At 37.3% G+C, this 22,148-nt stretch overlaps 1 protein-coding gene across 2 annotated transcripts in view; it reads left to right on the top strand.

Moving 5' to 3' along the window:
- LOC143304327 (glutathione S-transferase-like) overlaps positions 1-22,148 on the top strand; it is an 80,635-nt gene that overhangs the window by 42,094 nt on the left and 16,393 nt on the right. The window contains exon 2 of one of the 2 annotated variants that reach the window (XR_013061046.1): positions 2,169-4,214. Coding sequence is in view for 1 of the 2 variants with exons in the window: in XM_076626788.1 (XP_076482903.1) it covers positions 4,049-4,214 (166 nt within the window). In the remaining variant the exon portion in view is untranslated. Of the gene's footprint in view, positions 1-41; positions 4,215-22,148 lie in introns of those variants that run through there. The other variant, XM_076626788.1, reaches the window with a different exon arrangement.

Genomic DNA, 22,148 nt, shown 5'->3' with positions numbered 1-22,148 from the left:
GCGAATAAAAAAAGCAGATAAAAGAGGACAAAATTCCGATAATTACCGCGAATCTTTACGCAATTTCAAGAAATACAAAAGAAATTTGTTTGTAAGCATGCTACTAAGTATTATTAGAAGTACTGTACTTTCGATATTTTACATATTCTTGCATATTTTCTACATTTTTCTGTATTTTTGTATCCTTAAACTTTCCGTAAACGCGTAAACGTCTGCGTTCTGACAATGACAAGGAAGATTCTACTGATAAAAATAAAGCATCGAATTTCACCGAACTCTCAGAAATGTAATTCTCAGATCACATAAATTAAAAAGAAAGAACAAAAGAAAATACAAATATATATATATACATACGTAGCCACAAATCAATTTGGATCACGACAGATAAAATAGGTAGCAATAATGTCTCCACGAACATTATCATAATTTATTGGAATTTACATAAAAGCCAAAGAATGCTATTGTTTCAATGACACGGCGTTTTGTCGAGTTAGATAAATACGAATTGTGTGTTTGAACAAGTGTTCGGTCGTGTTTCACGCGACGAAAAAGGAAATCACAAGACAAGGTGTCGCCTCGTTGGAAGCAACAAATCGCAATACGAGGGTGGAAATTGGGTGACACCGGGAGGATTACGAGGGATGAGAAATCTGTCGAGAGCGTGAAAGGCTCGCGGTCACCGGGTTTCTCCAGTTCTGTCGCTTTTAACGCCGAGTTCTTCCGCTTCGAGGATAGAAGCTGCGAAATATCGAGGCCATTGTCCAAAGATTTTCAAGAATATCCGATGCAACGTCTTGAAATTTACGAGAGCAAGTCTGATAAATTCTTATCTCTGGTCCATTCGTGGCCAACTTTTTAATACCCTCGTAACTTGTAACGACAAATAAAAATATTGGTACAGGCCAATTTTTTTTTGGATAAAATCTTGTGTGAATTTACGATTCTTCGTTTAATTTTTTTCCCTTATTGTCTTTACATATTTGGAGTTTAAACGCGTTATAAGTACGTTTTTTTTTTAACATGATTACGTAGAATTCTTATTCTGAATAAATTATTTGTTTCCGCTTCATAACTGTTTCTAAATTACAGTGCATTTAATCTTGAAATGCACAGTAACATTTTATACTTTTTACGTTCTAAGGAATTTTCAGGATCGGTTAAAAATTAAATTACAGTAATGGTAATACTCAATATTAATGTCAGACGTGGATACTTCACTGTTTCGTATAATAATTTGTTATCTTGGCATCGATCAAGGTATTTAATATACAAAGCGTACAGATTAATAAGAATTTTAATTAATCCTTCTTCTATAGTATTCGCCGTTCCTTTCGAGCTCGTACCAATTCAAATAGACTTTCGAATAGATTTCAAAGATTTGTCTGTTCAAATAAAACGCGATCTTTTTTATTTCCCTATCAGTCGTCCCGTTACTGTTCCGTTGTTTCCAACAGATTGCAGATTCGTTTAAAAAACATTTGTAACGAAAAACAAACCCACTCGCAGAAATGTTATTCAATATCGCATTTATAACTTTCATAGACATCCTCCTCTCATTGCTATCATTGTAAACAGATTGAAACTTCGTTTGCAAACACTCGCGATTAAAAAAAAAAAAAGAAGAATTAATCTTAAACAATTTTATCTTGTGCTCCATTTATAATTTTCATAATTGTCTTCCCGACGTTGTATCATTTTAAATGGCTTTTTTCTATCCATCTATGTTGCAGCGAGATCAACGGTCCTAATTACTAAATTGCACGATGTGTTCATACAAATTCACTTTTTATGAACGCGATGAAACGAAATGAAACCTAAGTAGAGATTTGTTTTCTCATCAAGTATAACGAGTTTTACACTTTGGATAGATTGCCTCGTTGTGAGAAGGTCTTAATCGTTTATAATTGCGATTAAGTAATTGCAATAAGTCATATTTTTAAGAAACGTTCTCACATGCTGTCACACACTCTAATTAGAAAAGGATCATGAAACATTCGGTTTATGATATTATTTGTTTGTAAATCTTCCTGCTTCCGGAAACTTTTTTAAATATGAAAATATTTATATACAAAATTAAATATTTTTTTCAATATCAACACTTCTTGCGTTTATGTTGTCCTAGTCAGAATTATATTATTTCGTGTATCCTGTTGCTTTTTATATGATAGTCCTCCCGTTGGCCGCGGATTCGTTATTAAGCCTGAGGCCCTCGTCACTAGTGTCACTATCGACAATAAAGGTACCCCACCCGCGACCGGACGATGGAGAACTCCAACACGGAATCGCAATCTCCCGCGAGCCCTGCCCGGGAGGGCGCCTCGAGCTCGGACTCGGAGATTCAGACTCGACATATATATTATTATATATATTATATATACTATTATATCTATATAATATATGTATTTATATCTATAAATATACGTATAAATATATCTATTTAAAAAAATAAAGTTGACCTTCATATATCGCCAATAATATCGCGTGCGTATAAAGAAACTAATTACATTTAATTATTACATTTACATACATTTAACTATTATTACATGCATTTACATACATTTAATTATTATTTTTTTCATAATTATATCTCGTTTGAAATATTTTTCGACATAATTAATTGTTTCAAAAACACATATTCCAGCCTTCTAAATGATTTATTTTGCGTATTATACGAATTATTCCATCTATAAATAAATTGTTCTCTATACACACAAACACGCACACAGTCTGTTAATTACACGAGTTAATTGTATCATTTTTCTCGATAAGTTGACAGAGCAAGGAAAATGAGCGACGAACCTACCTACAAACAAATCTACTTCAATGCCCGTGGTCGTGCCGAACATATACGGTACATATTTGCATATACTGGCATCGAGTATACCGACGAGAGGATCCCCGAAGAACTCTGGCCTGAATACAAGGATTGTAAGCGTGAAGAATCGATTTTTACTTTCATCGTTCAACTCTCAGGTATCTACCATTTACTCAAACTTTTCTGTATATAAAACTTTCGTTTCACGTGCAGGCTAAACTTACTTAAAGTAAAATTTCATACGGAATAAAGTCGAACTTTTCATTAAGTTTTGCTTCCGTAATATCGTGTTTATCGAATACCAACTTAATTCACTTACGATTCTCGAATTTTTGTGTTGCAATCTTTATTGTTTTCAATGAATCGAAGCATTTCGAATATTTTGAGAAAACCGTAAATAGGTGACTTAAAATAGGAATACAAAAATACTTCTACGTTTCTCGTTAATTTAAAAACTTTTTAGGACTTGTCGGAAAAAAAGGATAAAAAATTGAAATCAGTTCGGAAATGAACAAGAACATAGCTAAAAAGTCGAAAGAACAAAGCAGACATAAAATTCGATCTTCCGTTGCGACATTTCTATCGTAAATAGTATAATAAAAGTTTTACGCAACCTAGTCTTCGATATAATCTTATATGTCGCTTGCAGATAGAGAAACCAAAAATCAACGTAAGTCTGTAAATCAATCCTGTCGGTGTAAAACACAAAATTACGTTCGCAAGAGACATTCGATTTATATTCCTTGCATTTCAATTTTCATTACAAGAACCGTGTACATTTTCTAATATCTTTTCCGTGTCTGGTATTATGCGACGTGAATTTTTTATTCGCAGTTGTAAGTCCACTATCATTGCATAAGGTCTTCCTTATGCAATGCTGCAAAACGATACTGATCGTTCCTCGTACATTCAGTACACCGCATCGGACAGATTCGTTCCTTTCCGTGAGAATTACAAATTTTATACTCGATCATTTATCCTTGATTTTAAAAACTTTAGGTTCTTCCCAACAGTCAAAAACACGCGATACCTTGTCCATCGTAATCGTAAGAAAAGAAAAAAAGGAGAAAGAAGACATTTCTGTATTTCTTTACTAGGCCATGTTGATTAAAACCGAAATGATTTCGATTCATTTATTCACAAGAACGCAACGGCCTCGGAAGCTGTGTTGTGATTTCCTATCGATCGTTTCCCTCTACACAGTGTTCATATGAGCCATGTTTGTTCTTAGCAATGCCTTATAAAATGCTGCCTGTGCTGGAGATAGACGGGAAACCGGTAGCGCAGAGTAACGCTGTGGCGCGATACTTGGCGAAGAAGTACGATCTAATGGGAAGGAACGAATGGGATGCGATGATATGCGACGTGCTCGTCGATGCTCTTGGAGATTTGAAGCAAGGTGAGTAACTGATGAGATGACTTTGCATTTGTCTCACCACAGAGACAGACGTTCAAGAATTCATTGTGAAAAGACGAGTACAAACAAGATACGTATGTCTTTCCGTTAAGCGAATGTTACAGTTTGTTTGCAAAAGTCAGTTTTTAGATTATAGAATCGTAGATAGAATTTAGAGGATAGAAACTTTTAGTAGTCACTTTTAGTTTAGTAAAGTCTTATCGACAATAAGCAGACTACGTTATGATACAACGATTCCAACTGAAGATTTCTATCGACATCACGAATTCGATGGCTTCCAAATTTTCTTCTCTGCAATCTCAGACGCTCAACTCGAAAGAATCTTTTAGATCCCCCGACAAACACTCGACTCAGGTTATCTATTATCGTAATCTTCCTACGGGATTTTTTTAACTGCGTTGCGTTAACGAATAACGGGATAACATCACGTTTCTCTCAACGCCTTTCAACGTTCTACAACTTTTATTCTTTGCAAATCCCTGTCTCTATATGATAAACGCTGGTTATCCGCGGAATTTACGATTTCAATTTCTTTAACGAGATATTTATCATATTACACAATTCCTGTAAATGTATTTGTAATTATATCGCCGAAGAATTGTATTTAATTAAGCTATGAAGTTGTGGAATCGTGAGAAGGATTATTTTTATAGAACTGTCTAATTTCCATTCGACATTGATTCAGGATACACATTACTTTTTTTTACATAATACCAGTTTTGTCATTTTTAATTAACAAATACCTCCAAAGGTTGAAGTTTCTAAAATTATCCATTAAATTCTGACAATAAAATAAAAATCCAAATTCTTCCTAAAAAGCTAGTGATCTTTAGTTAAGAGTTCGATTTTTCACATTTTTCAAGGTAAATTAAAAAAATTGTTTAATAGAGGAGGTACAAAATAAATGTATACAAACCTTTTTTCAGACGACATGGGCGGACTTCGTGTTTGCAGCGGCCCTTGAAAATTTCGAGTATATGTTTGGGGCATCAGCTTTGGATAAATATCCAGCTCTTCGAGCATTGAAGAAAAGGATTCATAGAATACCGGCCATTTCTGATTGGCTGATTAGGCGCCCATTCACAAACAGCTAAAAAGCTGAAATGTGTGGAAAAAAGATGACCAGTACACCACTACATATATGTAGTATCGTGGACGGAAGGCCTAAGAAATATCGGGCGAACTATGAACAATGTCGCGAGAGCCGAGGCGCCGTCGGGCCCATCAATGTGTCATCGGTCTTTTCAAGTGCATAGTTTCGTGGAAAAGACCTACGTGACCCTGGCTACGAGCGTCTGCAGAACACGTGTGCGGCGGGCCTAGGAAAAAGGCAATAGAATGCGACAACGGCCAGAGTGTGAGTCGAGAAACAGAGTGTGAGTCGAGGAGCCGAGTGCGAGTTGAGCGGAGACAGAGTTTGCGAGTGGCGTTGCCGAGAGAGTGTTGATTGCGTTTTGCTAAAAGTCGAGTCGCTATCTAGTTATTTAGTTGCGCTGTTTTCTGTACGTTTGGCGTGAATAGTTCAGGTTGAACAACAATCGTCTTTTTCTGTCTGATTAACATCTGTATTGTCCACTCCTTGTAAATACATTATATCACGATATTACATATTTTTGGGGGCTCGTCCGGGATTGGACAAGACAGAAAACGAAACGGTTTAACAGAGCTATTCGAGCTAGTTGTGAATTTACCGGTACGCGGTGCGGTAAAAGACGATATCGTTGACTGTTTAAGTTTGTGTAGTGTGAAAAATGGCAAACGTTGGGGACCAACGATTGTCGGGTGAAGAGGGTTCGACGCTGGAGGAGCTGAGGAGTAAGCTCGCGCGAATGAACCTCCCTATATCTGGTGCGAGGTCAGTGCTGATTGCAAGGCTGAATCGGGCGTGTAGGGCTGGACAATCGTATCCTAAGGGATCGACGGGCGGTGAAGAGCTAACCGATCAACGAGATTTAGGAAACATACAGAGAGCTGAGCGTGATTGTAACGAAGATGAAGATGTTGAGAAAATGAATACGAAGGAGTTGAAGGAGCGCCTCGCTAGTTTGGGTTTAAAAACGACGGGCAGAAAAGTAGAATTACGCGCACGGATACAAGCGGCCATGGATGGTAACGACATATCGTCGGAAGAAGAAAGCGACGACGAAAGTGAGGATGAAGATGACAAGAAAAACGCAAGAGGATACAAGAGAGATACGCGAAGGGTGTGAGGCGAATGAAAAGAGAGTGTGAGTGTTTGCGTTTCGTCCCGGGACTACCGGTGGACTCGTCAGTAAGGCTATGCCCGGTAGTCCCTGCCTTAGACGTAGAGGGAGTCTCGCTAGGTGCGGTATTTGTATCAATCGCTCGTATATTCGACCGCTAGCGAGTTAGACAGATAGACTCGTTGTCGTCGTAGCCCTCTAGTGTTGGCGGTTGGTACCCGCGGATCGCCCGGGAGGTGTTGCGCCGCGTTGATGCCTCGACCTGTCGGCGTCCTGTTGATACCGATCCGCCACAGGTGTATCAGGACCGTGATGAATATTGTCGAAGGGCATGTGTTGGTTCGACACTGAGTTTTAGAGACGTCGAAGATGCATTAGAGTCGTTTAGTGGCGACAAAGGTGAAAATGTCGAACGATGGTTCGAGTCGTTCGAGGAAGTCGCTGATACGTGCATGTGGTCGGATGGGCAGAAGGCAGTCTACGCCAGGAAGCTGCTGAAGGGATCAGCGAAAATATTTGCGAGCTTCGAGTGTCATGCCAGGACTTGGCATGAGTTGAAGAGGGGGCTAGTGAAAGAATTTTCGAGGAAAGTCAACAGTAGGCAAGTACATCAGAAACTTGAAGAAACAAAAAAGGAGAGTGATGAAGCATGTTTGGCTTACATGTACCGCATGCTCGAAATAGCCAGCCATGTGGACATAAAGGAGGAAGCAAAGGTGGAATACATAGTGGATGGAATAATAGACGACGAGAACAATAAGGCTATATTGTACGGCGCTACGTCAATCAAAGAGTTGAGGAAGAGGTTAGTGATGTACGAAGAGCAGAAGAGTCGCAGAGCAAAGTCGATTGTGAAGCCGGCTAAAACCCAAAAGAACGGGAAGCCCAGTCAATCTGTAGATGCAATGAAGAAAAGAAGATGCTTCATTTGCGGTAGTGAGGATCATCTAAGTGTTAAGTGTCCGGAGAGGGTGAAGGTGTTAGGTGTTCCGAGTGCAGCGGATTTGGACATATTGCAGCGAGGTGTACGGCACGACCGAAAGAGACTTGCGTAGTGTCAAGATCCGAAAAGGGGAAGTATGTGAAGGAAGTAATCGCAGGAATTAAGCTTCTATTCTCTGAAATTACTCTCAAATCTCAGAGTCAACCCTTCAAATTCTCCACACTGGATCTTCGATTCTTAATATTTGTAATATCGTAGAATAGCTTTGATTGGAGATCGGCTGAAATTAGAAAACACCGTGTACGTCGTCTTTCGTGGTTTGTTTACATCCAAGAGCGCCTAGTAACAGTGACGCGAGAAAAGATAAGCAGCGTCGAAACAGAAGTACGGTTCCACATTTCAAGGAGTGGCAGTCGAGAGGCCAGAGTATGTGAGCCGAAAAGTGTGCGTGTGTGTGTGTGAGAGAGGACGAGAGCAAGAGCGAGCACGACCGAGCAGGAGTGTATTGGCGAAGATCAGAGCTAATTGAGTCGTCGAAGAGTAGAGTCGTTGGAGGTTTCGAGTCGTCGAAGAGTAGAGTCGTGAGAATTGATAGAGTTGTTAGAGAGAGAGAGAGTGTGTGTGATAGATTCGTTGTGACGAGAGTGATCAAATAACTGCAAAGTTATTTGATATAGATACGAGTATTGCATTTAGTTTCCGTTAAATAAATATCGTTCTCTGTCCAATTTATATTTGTATATTCAATTTAATATTAATAAATTGTAAGTAATCGGAAAAAAATTTCTATCCTTATTTTCCGATATTACATATTTGAAGCATAAATTAAAAATCGACACATGACTACTTCAAAGAAATTAGCCCGAACGAGACATAACTGGTTCATCGTGGTTTTCGCGCGAAGTAAATATGCGGTTTCTCAATCGTTGTGAGATTCCAACGACGTTAATTCTGTCGAAACGGCGACGCGCGACGACGATCGCACATTCTGTTGCTAGCGAGTGCCTGCAAATCGCGACGATATCGAGCGTAAAGACTAAGCGCAAAAATGGAGGACACTCGGCGGGGAATTGGAAATGCTCGATGACGAAAGGTATTTCAAGGTGTAATTACATCCACCTCCAATTGGATCGCACCTTCGTTCGGTTGCTAGGTCAACAACCTTCGATGTTATTCAAATAATACAACGGCTGGGGCAGCCGGTAGCGAGTCGTAAAAGTTTCAATAAAACACGTTCCTGCTAGTGAACGTATGTTAAGACTTACACCGAGTTTTATTTCGCTACGCCGTTTACTAGTTCGAAACGATCGATTGCATAATAGTAGCTGTTTCTTTCATCTCGGAAACACGATCGTAAACGGTGACAACGATCCAGCTTATTCCTGATCGTGTTAATTTCCACGCAAACTTTGTAAACATTATACGTCGCGACGCTCTCGTTAACGCGTCATTCCCTCCAACTCGAAAGTCTTGCAACTTTGGTGATCCGTTTTCTGTGTAAAATTGGTTACGAGCATCAGGGAACTTATCGTCGTAATCGGTAAATTGTTTATTAAGGATCTACAGCTTTTAAGGATTTCTCTCTAGAGATTTAGAGATTAGAAGTTTCATTAACGCGTTATCGTGTCTCTAACTCGATCTTTTTTCGTGTAAATTGGTCACGAGACTTACGAGCTTCGTTGTAAATAGAAGATTAGTAATATTTCGTAGTTTCGTGATAGTATATAGACATTTTAGTGCTTAAACGCGCAATTTTTAGTTCGCTTTTCGCTCGCATCGGCGCTATGAAACGGATCAATATCTCAACACTTTCCTTTAGTTCTACGAATCTTTCGACCGGCTTTTCTTGGCCTACCGTTTCCTAACGCTGTCCTAATACTATCGTCTTGCTGAGATCCTTTTTCCGATTGTATCTTCTGCTTATTTTATTATAAATCCGAACTTTCATTCACGTCGTATGTTTTACAGCGTAAAATCCGCTAGAGCGTTCCAATAAATGTAACCAGTAGGTGCTCTAATACTCAAACGCACCTGTGCGTATCTCTGCATATTTGCTGAAAAAAAAGATGAATCTTACGTTACATTTTCAATATGCGTAATAAGCCGAAAATTTCTCTGATGCTAATCCTTCGTAACAAAAGGATGGCATCACTATATGCATGAAAATAGCATTTGGCAATCGTTAGAAACACAATACATGGATATATATGTAGTTGCCAAATTAACCTTCGCGGTGTTCAAAGTGAACGGCTAGAAACGATTGCTTTTTGCTATACGCGCATGGTTCGATTGCACCATAATTCGTTATTAAGACGTTTCGAGAGAGGCAAAGGATGTGGTGTCGCAACGTGTTGCGCTCGCACAATGCTCCTTGGATAAAATTCCCGGAGCGCGTATTATCGCGTACGCCGCGCGAACGCGTTGAACCTTCGCGCAAACAATGAGAGCGTGAAGGCGAAAAAATAGCGTCGAGCACGTAACATTCGGCCTGATATCGTTGATTGGCCGCGAATCGTCAACATGCACGGGACAGTTTTACGTAAAGACATTCGATCCGTACAATTATGTTAAGACGTCGACCATGGAACGTACTACGTTGATGCAATTAAAATTTCAATGAAACAGGAGAACGCGCGAGTAACTAGTCACCCTGTTGTTGACCATAACGTACAAATACTTTTGTTTAAGAGCTGCTCGTTAGTGTTTACCGCGTGCAGCGATTAAGTGACGAACAAATTACGTTCAAAGGGTATAGAGCTCGTTCTCGATTAAAATTCTCCTAACTTTCTAATGGTATTAGAAATTATAACTTGAACGTATGTACGCGACTGGCAATAAATATCAGGACAGCCGCGGATATTTAGTATAAATCGAATATGTGTTCCATTGTCCTTAATTTCTTTTATTATCGATTATTATTATTATAATTTTTATATTAATATTAATATTATTTAATATTTTAATATTAATATTATTTAATTTATTCTATTATTGATTCGTTCCATTCCGTTTACGTCATAATACGTAGCCTGCGGATTTTTACGCATATTTTTCAGAATATAAAGGAAGCGAAAGAAAAAACTAGAAGCTGGATAAAAAATTGTTTTACCTCGATTAAACGTTACAAAGCGTGCTACTTTCCGATGTTTTTTTATATTTCCACGTGTCACACGTGTACTTTGCAATTTTGCCCTTTCAGATTTCACAGAAATGCATAAAATTTCCGTGACCTAATTTTTTGGCACGTGCACGTGCTTCAAAATAAATTCGATGATATTAAATACCAGATTATAGGAACCAGAAATGAAGAGTTCTACAACGATGGAATGGGTAAATGATTGTCGATCAGACGAAAGACAATAGCAAACAACGATATAGCGATGATTAATTAATGTAAGATTTTTTCCTTTCAGCAAACAAAAATAGAACTTAACGAACTCAGTAATTGATAAATGATTACGTATAAGATAAGTGCATTTTCCAACTGTGAGTCATAGTTAACGTTTAGTTTAGCCTAGATAGGATCTTAGCTTTGGAGTAAATATGTATAATAGTAGCAAAAAATCGATAGAATTGTTAAAAGGCTGTGACTAATCCTGGTCGACTGGTCAGTTATCATCTGAATCTATTGTTATTTTGCTAGTATACTTTTCGAATCATTTTCAGCTATTCTATGGGCAAGCATTCGTTTCTTTCGCGCATGCCACGTATCATTCGCTCATTAACTCGTTTTTGAAAGCTTTTACCGGCGAATGAAAAACGTAACGTACACTTGCATAATGCGTTCGAAGTGTTCGTTCGTTCAATATTCATGTAAAGGTTAGGCGATACGCGTGATAAGTCGCGATGCTACGAGATGTGATTAGATGCGGATGTTAATGTCTTGTAAATAACTTTCCTCGACTATGATAATCATCGAACACTAAGAATTTCGCAAATCGATGCAATTAATCGGTGATCTTGTGGGAAGAAATTTCGATATCACGATAATGTTAACGATAGTATGTTAATTACGACTAGTACCGTTACTGTTACATTGTTTCATAATTAGTATTAGTTTAATATAGTCAACGACTCCTCCGCAAGCATCCGTGCAAGTGTTATTTATTATTATGCTCACCTTCTATTGGAAAGTTCTTGCCTTGCTCAGCAAGTCTTTTTGATTTTTTTCCTGTAGAACTTCCGCGTGTTACCGATTTTTATGCTATGTATGTGTTTGTAGGAGAACTTTCTCTGAGCCGCGAAGTTTTCTTTCGACGATTCAACGATCGAAAATCAAAGAGAACCAATGTTCTCTCTTTCGATAAAGTATGTGATGATAGCCATTGCCAAAATTATTGATATATTTATCTGGTTGAAGACAATCTAGCAAATTATACAGCAAGCCTAATGAAATAATAATAATCTTTATCATTAAATTGCGCCATTATTTCATAATTTCATTGAAGGATAATAGAAATTCACGAAGCCTTCAAATTGGATTTCATATTATAATAATGTAAACATCGTTTGACGGTATTATCTGGTTGTGAATAGGGTTGATTTGATTCAGACAGCGCCAGTCATCATGACATCGACTTCCTATCTCGTTATGTAACATTCATCAGAATAACAGACGCAATTACCGTCACTGAATTATCTTAATGACATTCGTTATTAATGAGTAAGTGTTTTCGACATACGTCGGAGGTCGCAAATCTTGGATCATCTTTCTTTATTATCTGTTTAGATCCAATCCAGTTCCTTCACAGAACTTCTTTCCCTTCAATTTACCTAATTTAATAATTCTTCAAAATTTTCTCATTTTCATTTCTCATTGCATTGTTTATTATATATTCTACAAACCCGTATGAACACAACGCAATAAATTGACACGATAAAAGCGTTGAGATAATAACCACGAGACAATACTCGACAATAATAATACGAGACAATAATAATCGAAAAGGCTGATGAAACAAAGGAATGAGTAATTTGTAAAGACAGGAAAACAGCAATTAACGTACATCCAGCTACAATTGAAAATAACTTTCTTCGCTTTAAATGAAATTCCAGTCAAATACGTTTTATCAGACTCGACTAACAATCAATATTATTAGCTCAATAAATACTCGAGATTCCCAATATTTTTTGTCGAGTTTCAAATAGAAAGTTAATTACTCGCTTGTCGGAACGTCCATCGACATCGAAGACCGTGAACCAATCTACGTTATCTTCTCCTTCGTTTCAGGCTGTCGCTGGCGATACCAGTCAACCGCGAAGGTTACTCGAGATGCAGCATGTACGATGTAAATTACACGGAAATTTTGCTAAATGGAAGCCACGTACCGGACCCATCGTGGCCAACGAAAGATTGCCAACAAGGATGGGAATTTAATTATACCACCGTCCCTTATGCGTCTGTGGCATCCGAGGTGACAGAAAATGTTCGACTTGTAATTTCCTGCTTTTTGAATATTTTATCTGTTCCTATCAATCAATCCCTTTATACTGTGTATGTCGTATTCGATTATTTGCATGATCTATTTCGATAAAAAATAAGCGTAGTGTACAATTTTTGGAAAGAAAGAAGAACGATGGAAAGGGTCGAATAAACGTTTGTGGAAAGATCGATAGTTCAGAAGTGGGAAAATTAACAATGTCGATTTCCACAGAGGAAAATTATAGTACGTAACAGAATTACTAGTACATATTGCAGTAATAATTAGTGCATGTAGTGAAATTACAGAGTACATTCTAAATTCAAGCGTTACATTGCCAAATAAAATACAATCTGAAAATGAAACTGAAAATGAAAATACCGGATTGAAAAGAAACTTTAATAAAACGTTATAACGAGCAACAGCGCGAACACACAGATTTGTTCGACATAAATTGCAAGACTTTTTGCTCCAGTGGATTTCCATGAACTTTGCGTCGCTCGTCAGGAGGAGAATTATTCATCGAGGGGTAGGAAGCATCCAGAAGAAGGACGCGAGAACGCGCAGGGTCTTAAGCTTCTCCTTCTTTTTTCCTCAAAGGGAAAGGAAAAAGGACAGAGGCGCGCTTCATTAGGAATTTCGAAACTTTGATCGAAAATTCGTTTAATCGAGGCGTTGAAATTGCTATAAGATTCCCGTGATGCTGATAGTGATCAGAAGTAAATCATTCGACTGTAGTTTTCTGTTGCAGCTGGGATGGGTTTGTCAGTATGATGCACTGCCAACCATAGCTCAAAGTATCTTCTTCATCGGCGCTATCTTCGGAGGATTAATTTTTGGATGGGTTGCTGATCAATATGGAAGAATACCAGCTTTGCTCGGAGCTAATTTAATGGGATTTCTCGCTGGGGTGGCTACTGCGTTCACGGGTAGCTTCTGGCAGTTCACTTTGTGTCGTTTTTTCGTTGGATTCGCCTTTGATAATTGCTTCACTATGATGTACATATTAGGTAACCGTTTTTCAATAATTTCTTTTTTGCCCTGGAATTGAGTTTGAAAGCCACACAGTGGCTACAAAAAGTACTTGTACGTATGTATCCTTATTTCCCAATGAAGCGTCTCTCTTCCTTTTTTTTAAATCAGTTTTTACGTTTCATTTTGATAGCATTAATTATTTATAAGCATGTATGAAAGTATTACAAATGATACGAAAGCTAATATTTTAATCAGTCTTATCTTAAGACTTAGTCTTAATTAATTGGTATATATATAAATGACGTTCTAAATACGATGGTGTACAGTTACTTTTTGTAATTACTGTAAGCAGGAAGATCTCTAAGTTTAAATAACAAAGTAATCTCTACAACATACTGTAAAACTGTTGTTATGCTTGATTTACGACTGACGTTTCTGCAAGTATATGAATTTTGCAACAGAACTCACGTTGCCATGCAACAATTTAAATGAAATTGAAAACCATTCAAAGTTACGAAGAAAGATGCTTAAATACATATGAATATACATGAGGTCATACATATTTATTTTTCAACTGCGGCGTTTATATCAAAGAGAGGGAGAGAGACAGAGAAAAATAAATTTTCCTGTTTTATAAGAATTTCATGCAAGATAAAAATATGAAACTTTAAGATAGTTGGATTTATATATACCATTGAATATTTATAATATTTAAAGGTAGTTAGTTCGCAATTGTTACGCCGGGAGACTCTCTGCCTGGCCCAGGTCACACACCGCGGGCCAGACGGACACCAGATGTCCGCTCTTCCGTACGGCGTACCCTCAATAGCCTTAAGCATCCGTCATAAACCTGAGTCACTTGCCTGCTAAGGTCCTTCAAACAAACATCTGTTTCCGAGGAATTTCTCGAGACTATTGTCTACCACGGCTTAACTAAGGAAAGTTGGTTTTTCGCACGTACGCTGCAACTGTCCTCCCACTAACCACTTTCTCTCGAGGGCGGTTAAGACCCTTCGTTTAACCAATTAGAAACGAAGCCTATTCCCTCACTCTCCTAAATAACATCGGCACCAACAAATCCGATGGTCCCGTGCGCTAGACACACCCATCCTTAGCTTTCCTCCGACACATCATCGTCTCCCAGTACTGTACTGATTTTACATCCTTCGAACGGTCAACATCCTTCGAGCGGGTATACACACCCGCAGATCAGTCACTCACTCATCTCGTACATACGCACCAGTGTAACTATCCTCGTTATAAGTTGTGGAATAAACGGTGAAATATAACTTACTACTGTGTCATATTCATTCAACCACCTCTGTTATCTTAATCGAAACAGGGGAACGACTACTTCGCGGCGTCGATTCACCGAATCGTAGCGAGAATTTACGCCTCTCGCTGACGCGTTTTCCTCGCGACCGCGTCTCTCCGCGAACGGTCGTAACAGCAATCATTTTCTATACTAATATTTTCCCTCTGTACTCGCGATCAATTATAATTTTGTTTTCTCTTTTAACGAGACAATATTCTGATTACAAAGGATTAGTTGTTCAAAATTGCTTTTCATTTCTGGACAACTATAGCATACCAGGGTTTTCATAAATTTTCACTTCCCAACGGAAAGCGAAGGTAACGAATGAATGGTTCTACAACGAACGCTTCCACAACTATAAATCTACGTATATATATACATACATACATGTATATGGTTTTAATTAAAATGAACATCTTCTTCTAGCAAACTTATTTAAAATTCGTATTTTAAAATTCAGATTGTTGCGATGCTGATGATGTGAGCGAGGTTGTCGTTGGGTCTCGGGTGGGTGACACGTTGTGAGTGTCACGCGATGAGGTCCGCATGCCATGCGACAAGATCGGCGTCCGAGTCGATGCGATATTCTCCGTCGGCTCGGGTTTCACGCATGAATCGCGTGTTTTTGTTGTCGACGGGGTTGTTGCTGATATTTGTTCAAAGAGACCTAGGAACCGCACGTCAAGCTCCCGATGCTCTTGCGATAACGAATCTAAACCCTCAGCTTCCCCCTCATCTAACCCATCTAGCTCGTCTTGAACCGCGAGTATCGTCCTCCAAATTTCATCGAACGAGCTGCGGCAAGATATTAGGAAGATTCTGTTTGCCTTCCCAGACGCTTCGTATTCATCGAGTTCGCGCCTTATGGTTGCAAGTCGACGGGCTACGGCGCCTCGTCTCCGCCGTAACGTGCTGATTAGTTCAGCTTGGGCCATATTTGATTTTAATAACAGGAACGATCTTGTTTGATCAAATGGACGTTGATCTGGGACTCGGTTGATGATCGTTACGATGCGGCGTTGGCTCGTGTAGATGCTGAGCGACGGAGGTGCTCCTCTCCGATGGCGGTTCCCTTGATCAGCTGACTAAGTGGTTGGAACTTGGATTTCACGCGACACTGTATAGTCACTGGTCAGTGCACTTTTTGGGCGACACGAAATCCGGCTCGAAGGACCATGTTTCTTCGACCAATCGCGGGGAGACGTAATCGCAAGGAGAGACGTCAACGGGGGTCGTAAATCCCCGTTACGATTATAACAATCGACACCACGAATTGATCGATCCCCTGATTTCCGTTGAGATAATAGGGGTGATTGAGGTTGTATAACCCTGTGATTCACAGAATTATAAATTATATGTTTCCAGCACTTAGATTACACTGACAGAGAGAGATAAGTAATTAACAACTTGTCGCACGAAGCTAAGATAGATATGTGCGTTAGAGCAGGGCTCTTATAATTAGATTTAGTGTATTAGTGGACGTAGCACTATGAGATTTAGGAGAGGAAATGTATGCTCGACAATACCGAGACCGACTCTCGCGTTATGCTTAGACTGCCCCGTTGGGCATTAGCGTATACTTAGTAGTTGACTTTTCCAACGATGTAGAAGAAGTGAAGTTGAGTGACGATGCTGTGTCGGAGGAAAGCTAAGGATGGGTGTGTCTAGCGCACGGGACCATCGGATTTGTTGGAGCCGATGTTAGTTAAGAGAGTGAGGGAAACAGGTTTCGCTGTTAATTGGTTAACCGAAGGGTCTTAACCACCCTCGAGAGAAAGTGGTTAGTGGGAGGAAGGTTGCAGCGCACGTGAGAAAACTAACTTTCCCTTGTCCCGCCGTGGTAGACAATAGTCTTTAGAAATGCTTCGGACACAGTTGTTTGTTTGTTTTGAAGGACCTTAGCAGGCAAGTGACTCGGGTTTATGACGGATGCTCAAGGATATTGAGGGTACGCCGTACGGAAAAGCGGACATCTGGTGTCCGTCTGGCCCGCGGTGTGTGACCTGGGCCAGGCAGAGAGGCCCGGCGTAACATATATTAATGTTAATTTTATATTAATAAAAATCACTGAAATTTTCAGTATCATCATTATTTAGTATCATCGAATTTCTTTCTTCTTTATGTTCCATATTATTATTAAAATTCTCTAATAAACATTCAAGTATCCTATAGAATATTTCCATTATTTTTCACGTATTAATTGCAGTCATATTTTCCATATTTTATTATCGATAAAGTTTGAGTTGGTTCTTTAAATTCCTATTCAACATTCCAGCTAACCAGTCGATATCAATAACACGTGCCTTTCTTCCTGCCAGGATTTATAACTTATTCAAGCAGAACGTCACTCGACCAGATCGTTGAAAGCGTAGAATTCGATCAACTTCATACAACTCACATACAAACTGCAGATAATGCTAACAGTGGGAGGAAAATATGAGACTGCAAAGCGTATAAACCTAGTAGTTTATAAAAGCATTTACATATTTGCCACAGAAAATTTATATGTATGTAGAATATGTGTTATATAAAACATTCTGAAATTTCATTAGCATTGTAATGATTATATTGGTAAAGTTTGAAGCATTTCTGAAGATGCACATAGAAGTTACGAGATATTTAATGCAAACATTTATTTAGTACAAATATACAGCATAAATAGTTATCTTAAACATGTAATAAATGGTTATCAAATATCGGGATTTATTAATATAATAAATGTTTGACTATTTTTATAATTAAATATTTTTGTAATTACTGTGAAATATATAATTACGCTAAATAATTTTGTATCTTGTATATAGATTTTTAAATTTACTTAATTGAAACTCTGCATTATAATAACCGTATTTATAATTCTGACGTCATATTCGATATAATTATTATATGACTTTATTACGATCCTAATGAAATTCCAATATATTCATGAATATATAACAGAAACGTAATAATACTTTGTTGTACTAATTATGATACCATCATATATAATAAATATAAATAAATAAAAAATGTCTATAAATGCTAAGATACTTTTACGAGCCAACAGGCGAGAAGGAAGAAACGAAAGAAAAGAAAGAAGAGAACGAACGTTAATCAGTTTCGAAACGTTAACAACGTCCTTGCGTTGGACGGTGCTCGCGTTTATCGATTGGTCGCATTGCGAGATATCGGTCAGATTATTATTATTAATACGATCGTCTGTAATTTATCTTTGCTAACTGTGCCGCACGGAATCTTCGTTTACAATAAATGAGTTGTCGCTTTTGATCGAACGGTAACACGATATGAAATTACAGGGTGACGGAAACAGCTGGGAGAAAAGCGAATACTTTTTCTGCGCGAATAATGTAATGTTAAAGGCAGTAAACCTTGAGAGGCGAAGTGATGAAACGAGTGGTCTCAGAGAAGCTTTTTTACGTCTTCTTCTCCTTTCTGTATCCTTTCTATGAGAATAATATCTCGTCTTCAGAAGAGATCTCCTCGCCCTATCTACGCGTTGTAAAGGCAATACAAACTGAATGATACATATATTTAAAAAACGATATTTTGTTGGTTTTATGAATATTGATTTTTATAACGTGAGGTTCTTCTACTCTTATTTTCTATTAAATTAATGATACATATATTTTAGAATGGCTGTCGCAATGGTGATGATGATGATGATGGTGATGATGATTTGCGAAAGAAGATGTTGAAAATTACAGACAGCATAAATAATATTTAGATTTCATGGAAGTTGATTTTTGTAATGCTAGGTTCTTCTATTCTTATTTTTCATTAAATTTCTATGTAGAAAATTATTAAACATTTGGATATAACTGGGAGATTATTTCCGTTCATGCGTACCGAGTTACTCGATGGTCTCGTACCGAAGCTGATAACCAACCCAGATTTTCAGGAAAGCGATTAATAGCTTAAAATTTATTCGTGCGAGATAATAATCCAAAATGTAGTTAAAGTTTTTAAGCATTGTTTGTTAGGATTACGAGAAAATGATGAATTAACAGTTATGTATAGACACGTTATATATATGTAGGAGGTCCAGAGCGTATTGGAAAAATTTACGGCGAATTAAACAGGAAATTCCGAGATATTTGCTCAAAATATCTGATTTGTGGAATTATCCTATAGCTATTTTATTTAATAAAAATTAATTCAGGTAATTTTAGAGAATAGAAATATCTGAAACTCGTGATTTAAACGAACGTTCGTCATTTTGGTTTATTGTGAATTATAAATTGGTTCATTATGAAGCATGAAAAGTAAAATTCAATGGTACAAAGTGATTTTAAATAAGGAAGCGAGTTCCATGGTAAACATGGTTCGAGCATCGCAATTATAATAAAGCAAAAAAAAAAAAGAAAAAAGAAACAACCACTGAGCGGTAATTATCAGGAAGCCACTAGTTACAACTAATTGAAGGTGATTCCGGATTAGAAGCAAGCCACTATTAAGTGGCTAACACGGTTGCTTCATTAAGAGCAATTACTCCCTATTTTACGGCAACTACAAATAGACGTTGTTCACTATGATATATTTCCACGTGTTTATCGCATCTTGTCCTGTTATGCGATTAAATAGTTACAACCTTGCGTTTCTAATTTATTGGACGTATACGCACCAGACATTAATTTCGTCTACGTATTCGTGAAATTGCGAGATTCATTCATCGCGAAGGTCAGTTCAATTGTTCAAGATAACTTCTCATCGTTTTAATCTGTTTTCTTGTACGAAAATAGAGTAATATTTACTTGTCATTGCACTGTGGATATATATCGATATGTTCGTTCAGGAAGTCAATTGTTTTCATCGAATTAGACTCGACTTTCCGTAGAGAATGTTCGTTTCGACATAAATATGTATCTCAGGCTTATCGATCTTTCAATATCTACCATAAATAGCTTAACAAGGTAACACACGCTCGTGTTTGAATTATGTAAATGATCCTTTGACTCCAACGATCCGTTTATTCACAGTTAATTTATGATATTGCTAGTTACGCGTGATTCTACCTTTTGTATCTTTAAGAAATACAGGGTGATTGGTAATTGGTGGTACAAGCGGAAAGGGGGTGATTCTACGCGAAAAAAGAAGTCGAAAATATAGAATAAAAATTTAAAAATTTAAAAATTTAAAAATTTAAAAATTTAAAAATTTAAAAATTTAAAAATTTAAAAATTTAAAAATTTAAAAATTTAAAAATTTAAAAATTTAAAAAATTTTTAAAATAACGTCAATTGAGACAACGATCTACAGTGAGATCCGTTATAACGAGACGTGATAAAGTGCACGCGTACCGAGCGAAAATTCAAAGTCGATTTTCTCGAAAACAAAGCCTCAAACGAAAAATTTTTATTCTATATTTTCGACTTCTTTTTTCACGTAGAATCATCCCCTTTCCGCGTGTACCACCAGTTACCAACCACCCTGTATAATTCGTAAATAGAAACGTATTCTTGTCGATAAGTATCGAAACACTTACGGAAATTTAAACGGGCTTGAACAATCATAGGGAAATTATTAAAGTCCTTGTTATTAGATCTAAACACGATTTAATCGTAGAACTAAACACGTTTGTTAAATTAATCTATATATTGTATATCTACTTTTTATATATTTGTAACTCAAATTTTTCTTCTTCATATTGCGTTAAGTTGCCCCAAAAGTTTCTTTCGTTTTATATTATTTTATTGAATTACGTATGATCTATTTTGTCCCAATGAATATAATTCAATAAAATAATATAAAACAAAAAATAGTATGCGTCTATTATCTCCTTACGAGACGAAAGAAATTTCTGCGACAACCTAATATATTGTTCCATTCTTTATTCACAGAATATTTCTTTTACAGATGATTCTTCTAAATATTATGTTTTTTATTCCAGTATTAAAATACGTTGGACCAAAGTGGAGGACATTCGTGGCGAATATGTCGATCGCAATATTCTTCACATTTGCAACTTGCATTCTACCCTGGATCGCCTATTATTTGGCCGACTGGAGGATGACCTGTATTGTCACCTCAGTTCCTCTTGTTCTAGCCGTAGGTACGCCATGGTTGATACCGGAAAGCGCTCGATGGCTGGTCAGCCAAGGTCAGATAGACAGGGCCATTAAAATCCTTGGTAAATTCGAGCGAATCAACGGCACCAAGGTGCCCGATGACATCTATAGACGATTCCGGGTAAATAAACCGATTACCGCAATCTTTTCCGTATTTTCTACTTTTATGATCTTTCCTGCTTTATGTGCGTTCTATAAATACCAATTTATATGCCTTTAAGCATATCATATAATCATTTTCTTTGAATAGAAGTCTAATTGGGTCTTTTACGTAATGAAAATTTGTTTACAACCTAGTAATTTTATATCTTATTCATCACCTAAATTGCCAGCGATAAATTGCTGTCAATTTCTGTTATTGTCTGTTATTGTCTATTTCTGTAATGTTATTTATTGAATTTGTATATTGTTTTTATCTTTGAAAATTTTTATACAAATAGATTAAACATTTGGAAACTGCTCAGTCTATGAATAGATCATGGCAATATTAACATTAATGTACGATATAAGGAGATAATCGACTTTCAGAGGTTTGATGTTTTATAAAGTAAAATGAAAAAATTTGCGAGCGTCCAAGTAAACTATTTCGAAAGGATCGTCTCATACAAATATAACATAAACTTTCTTCCGGATTTTATCGTAATCTTTGTACACATAACAGATTCACATAAATTTGTAAGAAAAACAGACAAACCACATTAACTAGTTAAAAATTTGCTAATAACAGGAAACCTGTGCCAGAATCTGCAAAGAGGAGGAAGCAGACAAAACGTACTCCGTGTTGGATCTATTTAGAACGCCACGACTACGGAATATCACGATTCTATTTATTGTTATTTGGTTCGTATCGCTATTAAACAGATATCAAATAGATTGACGTAAAATCGGAATTGTATCTTGTAAAAATCTCACGAACAGTTTTATATCTTTTGTCTAAAAATACTTCATTTCTGAAGCAAGGAATTTGCTTCTCACATGAAATATGATAGCGTGC

This window comes from Bombus vancouverensis, unplaced genomic scaffold, assembly GCF_051014615.1.
Source record: "Bombus vancouverensis nearcticus unplaced genomic scaffold, iyBomVanc1_principal scaffold0030, whole genome shotgun sequence".
Lineage (NCBI taxonomy): Eukaryota > Metazoa > Arthropoda > Insecta > Hymenoptera > Apidae > Bombus > Bombus vancouverensis.
Note: the sequence above shows the minus strand (reverse complement) of the source record. Positions and strands in the feature narration are given on the sequence as shown.